This window comes from Populus euphratica, unplaced genomic scaffold (assembly GCF_000495115.2).
Source record: "Populus euphratica unplaced genomic scaffold, PopEup_1.0 scaffold576.1, whole genome shotgun sequence".
Lineage (NCBI taxonomy): Eukaryota > Viridiplantae > Streptophyta > Magnoliopsida > Malpighiales > Salicaceae > Populus > Populus euphratica.
The window spans coordinates 133,698-139,339 of NW_011500450.1; the positions used below are offsets into that span (position 1 = coordinate 133,698).

Sequence of the window (5,642 nt, forward strand, 5' to 3'; positions counted from 1 at the left end):
ACTAACTATTCTTGTCTGTCTAGTTAGTTTTAGCTGTTAAAATTTGTTTAGTCATAAAGTAACTGTTGTTATTTGTAAGACTATTTAAGATAGGATAGTAATTCCATAAGGTAGGTTGCTGTGATAAAGTTAAACTTCAAATTGGTGAGATGAGAGTGATTCCTTGAGCTACCTGTTACTTATTTTATAATTTTGAAATTGCAATAAAATCCTGAGATTCCGTTTCTTTTTTGTCTTAATCCTCTTCCGAACAAGTTGTTGATTGAGATAACTTTATTTGCAAGCATTTTTTTCACCAGTCCACAGTGTTGGTGGCATTACAACATGAAGCTGATATCATGCAGTCATGACAACCCGAGATTCAGCTACAACTGGTGGTCTTCTACGAACTAATTTAAATTCCAAATAAGATAGACAATAAAGAATGCAATTTCCAAACCAAGTTTTTCCACAGATCATTGGTTTGTGGATGCTATAAATGAATTATGGATGAACTGAATATTATGCAAGGTTTAATCACCAAAGTTTAATTAAATGATGCAAGAAATCCCAAGTTAGACAAACAGAACTTCTAGAAATAATAGTTGGAAAGCTTTTGAATATATACGAAAACAAAACTGAGCTTTTGACAGAATCATGACTTGACCAAAATTTCCAGGTAGAGCATGGTTTGTCATTAAGTGCCAGTCAATTGGAAGGCTATGGCTACAACATTGCTATTCCAAAAGGGGGCATCTGGTGATGATCAATTCCTCCGGAGGCCTCTGCTTGAGGCCTTCTGGTATTGCCTTAAGCTTGGGGCAATCATAGAGTGATAATGAGCGCAGACATGGCATTGTCCTCCTTGTCGCAGTTGAGGTTGTTGTTGTTGTATCCCAATTTTCCCACTCCACCATATAGCGAAAGGTGAGCTCTTTCAACTTTGGGAATAAAACAATTGATTCTGTAATAGAATTTTGATCTGTGACAGGATCTATCCCAAGAAACTCAACACCAACGCATTTTACATTGTTGAAGTGTCCTATAAGAAGTTTTTCTAGAGATGGGAGTTTCCCCAAAGAAGGCAACTCCTTGCAGTTTACACATCCGAGGAGTTTCAAATCTTTCATCTTTGTAAGTAATGTCATCCAGCTGGGCAAAATTGATCCACCATAGTCGTAAACAAGTAAAGCTTCCAAGTTAGGATGTGGTTGCAAAGCTTCAAGAACATTTGTGATCAGCTCTTGCCCTCCGAACGAGAATGCTAGATCCAAACTTCTTAGGTGCTCCTTATTTTTCAAGTTCGCCTCCATCACTTCATTCACATCTCTGACCTTCTCCACCCCACTTATTTCCAGATGCCCTCTGAGATGATTGAGGTTTTTCAGTTCTCCAACATTACATCCTTCCCCATTCTCACCAATACAAAACTTGCTCAAAGTGCGGAGGTTACTTAATCTCCCAATTCCTTGTGGCAGTACGCTAAGGCTTTCGGTCTCTTCAATATTAAGATATCTCAGGTTGATTAGCTTTCCAAGGCCTCTAGGTAGTCTATGAAGACGTCTACAACCATGAAGTTTTAAGGCCAGCAAATTATACAACTTACAGATAGTATCAGGCAACACTACAAAATTCAAGCCAGATAAATTTAACCATCTTAAATGAAAAAGTCTACCAACAGCACTCGGAAGTCCTGTAATTGAAGTATGGCTCAAATCCAATCCCCTGAGGCACTGCATGCCATGAAATAGATCAGAAGGAGCTGTCTTCACATCCTTTTGTAGGACCTGCAGTGTACGCAGATTCTTCAGGTTGAAAATGATGGGATGAAACTGTTTCTCTCTACCCGTTAAGGTCATGTGACGGGCTTTCGTATGCAAAGAAGCCATCTCTAACACATTTTTCTCATCAAATTCGATAACGAAGCATTGGTTCTTTGAAAGAAACTGGGCAAAGCTTTGCACAATGTCATGCATCCTGCAAGCAACTATGCTGAAATTATCCCTGTCTCTTTCCAAATCTTGAAAGAATGAGCGCATTACTAAGTTATCAAAATACTCTGCACCTATTTGCTCCATTTCAACACTTCCCGTTGGAACAAGGAAACCTTGAGCCATCCAAAGCTGTATCAAAGTCTCTCTCTCTATCTTATGATCTCTAGGGAAAATAGCACAAAATGCAAAACACCGTTTAATGGGGGGTGACAAGTCATGATAACTCAATAACAGATGAGGAAAAATTCCCCTTTCAGCTTCTTCCAATTCCCACAATTCACTGTGAAGGACACTCTCCCAAGCTTGTTTCGTGTCCTTGAAGCGCATTAGACTCCCTAAGGACTTTACAGCCAGAGGCAGACCTTGGCATTTGTCTGCAATTTCTCTACCAATTATTTCTAAATTATCACGATCCTCTCTGCTCTTTCCGTAGAAAGCAAATTTACTAAACAATGACCAAGAATCCTCAGGAGACAATTTACCTAGAGGAAGCATGTAAGCAGCATCCATCATTTTTGAAACTCCCTCATTCCTTGTAGTCACTAAAATTCTACTCCCTTGGGCTCCAGATTTAAGGGGTACCTTTATTGGTTCCCATATCCTGAAGTCATCAGTCCATACATCATCCAGCACAAGAAGGAACTTCTTTCCCATGACGGACTTGCGCAGATGTTCTTGCAAATGTTGCCACAATATGTACGTATGGAGTTCATCAAAAGCATTAATGATCGTTTTTGCAATCCGGATCCTATCAAAAGGCTCGGAAACACACACCCAGATTCTGTGCTCGAAATGAGCAGTCACTTTATCATCACTGAACACCAACTGAGCAAGAGTTGTCTTTCCCATGCCTCCCATCCCAGCTATGGAGATAATAAGAGGGCAGTTCTCTTCTTCGCCTTCTTCACACAGCTTACTTATTATAGTATCTTTATCGAAGTCCCGACCACATACCTCTGAAACATCAATTAGAGGTGTAGTTTCCTGTCGCTCTGCTTCTTCCGTCTTGCCGTCAAGATCAAAATGGTACTTGTCTTTCTCATTTGCAACGTCATCTAGTCTTTCTTTAATACATTCCATCTTGCTACCAATATCACGATGCATAACAAGTTGATTGACACAAAAACATGGTGAAAGAAAGTTGGAGAGACGTACCATCTTCTTGGAAAGGGAGGAATGATGACGGTCCATTATCTCCATTCTTTTGGGTTCACAGATCTTGGTGTTCCATTCATCTAGCAAGTCATCCAAGTCATAAGATATGGCCTCAAGCTGTTCTAACCAAACCCGCACACTCCTTTCTTTCACTTGCTTTTTCTCAGCATCAATGAGCACAGATCTGATAGCAGTGAGGGTTGTAGTAAGCTTTTCAACCTTCTTTTTCCCACCAAGGATTAATGCTGACTCATTTTCAATGGTTGAAGTTAGCTGCTGCAAGACCTTTGATACAAGAGCATCAGCCATGGTTAGCGCAGCAGGCAATAATTTTGTGGTTGATGATGGAGGAGCAGCAAAACGAAGAAAAAAAATATCATAAAGTCAATGTACACGCTTTTTTTTAAGTTTTCTTTTTACAACAATGCTTTGTACTTTTTCTTGATAGCTTAGTTTTTTTTTTTTGACAAAAAAGAACAATGATTAAAAGTTTCTCGGGTAGGTTTTGGCATTTTAATAATTGAAATTCTTTAGGCCACACGAATTTTTCAAAACTTGTTTTGTTAATTTAACTAGGGTTTAACTAGGGGTGAGCAAAAAAACTGAAAAATCGAATAAACCGAGAAAACCGAGAAAAGTCTTTTTTTTTAATAGCATATATTATAGTTGTTAAAAATATATTTTGATTCGGAAAATCATACAATCTTATGAGTTAAAATATATAAAACATATAAAATCGAAGTTAAAATTCAAAAATTAGTAAAATTAGTCCAACCTAGTCAAACTTGCATAAAATCAAATAAACTTGTAAAATACTTTAAATATGTACTGAAATCATGATTTCACTTAAAAATTAAAAGAGTTATAAACTTAGAGTTGCTCTGTCTATGTTAACTTAGTACTCCCTTTTCTACTAGCCATGAGTCCTCACTTCTCAGTCTCCATTAGCCACTCCTCTAAATTGCCAACACTCAGCAGATTAAGAAATCTAATGAAGAAATTAGTTGATTCGGTTTCACTCTCCACTTACTAGCAGCATTATCTCTAGTCTTTAGTCTCTACTCTCTTAGCTGATTTTGCTTGCTATCAAGATTCAGAACATTCTTGATGAGCGATTTACTTGTTTTTCTGTATTTAGTCTAATATGTGTTTTTTCTGTCTCATCTAGTATGTGAATAATTTGCTTTTATAAACATGATTTCAATCGTATGTCTTGTCTTCGCCTATTCTTTTATGTGTTTTTGATCTTATTATACAATATACTACTATCTCATGAAGATTTATAAAGGATTTGTTGATGAAGAGGGTAATTAATTGGTTTATTTGCATTTAATTCATTAGAAATAATATGTATTCTAATAATATTTAATTAATTCTTGTGGTTTCATGTACAACATATAGAAGAGTCTGGCCATTTTCTAGAGTTTCTTTAATTGTTAAGAAAGATGTAACTAATAGTGAAGGAATTTAAGTGAAATTGAATTTCTTTTTTACTATAAAGACATAGCTTTCATTCATAAACTAGGAAAACTGGATACGTAATTGGAAAAAAAAGAAGCAATAGAATCAGGAAAGCCTTGTATGTAAATCTGCTATGTTCTAGATTTACATCTATGCTAATTTACTGAGTGAATAAGGCAAAGAAGCTTCTTGAAGAATGTTGAGATTTCATAATGAGTTTGATTCTAACCAGATTGTTAAATTAATGGTTGCTTAATCTCTCTTCTAACTTAATTGGGTTATTGGTAGTTAAGTTTCGTTCTTTTTATATTTATTTTATTGGTTTGTTTTTCTTATTTCTAGGCTTTTTCATGTTATTTTTTTTCTGAGTTTGATTTAGATGTTTGTGGTAAATTAAAGATACCTTGCTTAGTGCATTCTTTTTTATTTATAGAAATACTGGGATGTGAGATTATTTTCTTTTTTATACATTTTATGTGTTTTTTTCCAGGGTTTATATGCCGGTTGTGTCTCTCCTTTTTGGTTGAAGCCTAGTTAATGTTTTAGTTTGTTTATTGCATGGTATGAATATGTTTTGAGTGGTTTTTCATTCAAACTTTCTCAAATATTCCTATTGTTTCCGACAAAGTATGGTCTTGGTATTTGTTTAAAATTGTTGTTGAAGTTCAATTTTTATTTGAATGATGTATTTTAAGGTGTTTGAATATTTGTATTGTTTATTTCACTTTTATTTTAATTATATTATATTATTATTTACTACTTAGTTGGATCTTGCAATTTAGTTAGAATATTTTACTTGTAATTTTATGGATTTTAGTTAAAAAATTTTACTTGTGATTTTACGATTTTACTATTAGAGTTTACGATTCGAGTTTATATTGTATGTTCCGTGTCATGTTAAAAAAAACATTTTTAACAACCTTGGCATATACTTGTCCCTCGTATTTATTGTTTCATTACCTTTAAGTTTCTTTTGTTGTGTATAGTGACATGACGAAAAGATTGATGTCTTCTCCCAAGTGCAGGAGTGTCGAAGTAATAAATAACCCGGCA

At 35.3% G+C, this 5,642-nt stretch overlaps 1 protein-coding gene across 3 annotated transcripts; it reads right to left on the bottom strand.

The window, feature by feature from the left end:
- Positions 1–411: 411 nt before the first annotated feature.
- On the bottom strand, positions 412–3,525 carry LOC105114768 (putative disease resistance protein RGA3). Of its 3 annotated transcripts, none has more exons than XM_011011434.1 (2): positions 1,823–3,525; positions 412–1,759 (listed from the first exon to the last, which is right to left on the bottom strand). In XM_011011434.1, the coding sequence occupies exons 1-2, from the start codon at positions 3,435–3,437 to the stop codon at positions 717–719; spliced, it is 2,658 nt and encodes an 885-aa protein (XP_011009736.1). In that variant the 5' UTR covers positions 3,438–3,525; the 3' UTR covers positions 412–716. The 3 variants fall into 3 exon arrangements, with proteins under 3 accessions (XP_011009736.1, XP_011009737.1, XP_011009735.1); XM_011011435.1 differs by having other exon boundaries at positions 412–1,754; positions 1,818–3,525; XM_011011433.1 differs by having other exon boundaries at positions 412–3,525.
- Between the last annotated feature and the right edge of the window lie 2,117 nt (positions 3,526–5,642).

Excerpts from the sequence above, each read along its gene's own strand:
- LOC105114768 (XM_011011433.1), bottom strand. The coding sequence starts at position 3,437 with ATGGCTGATGCTCTTGTATCAAAGGTCTTGCAGCAGCTAACTTCAACC.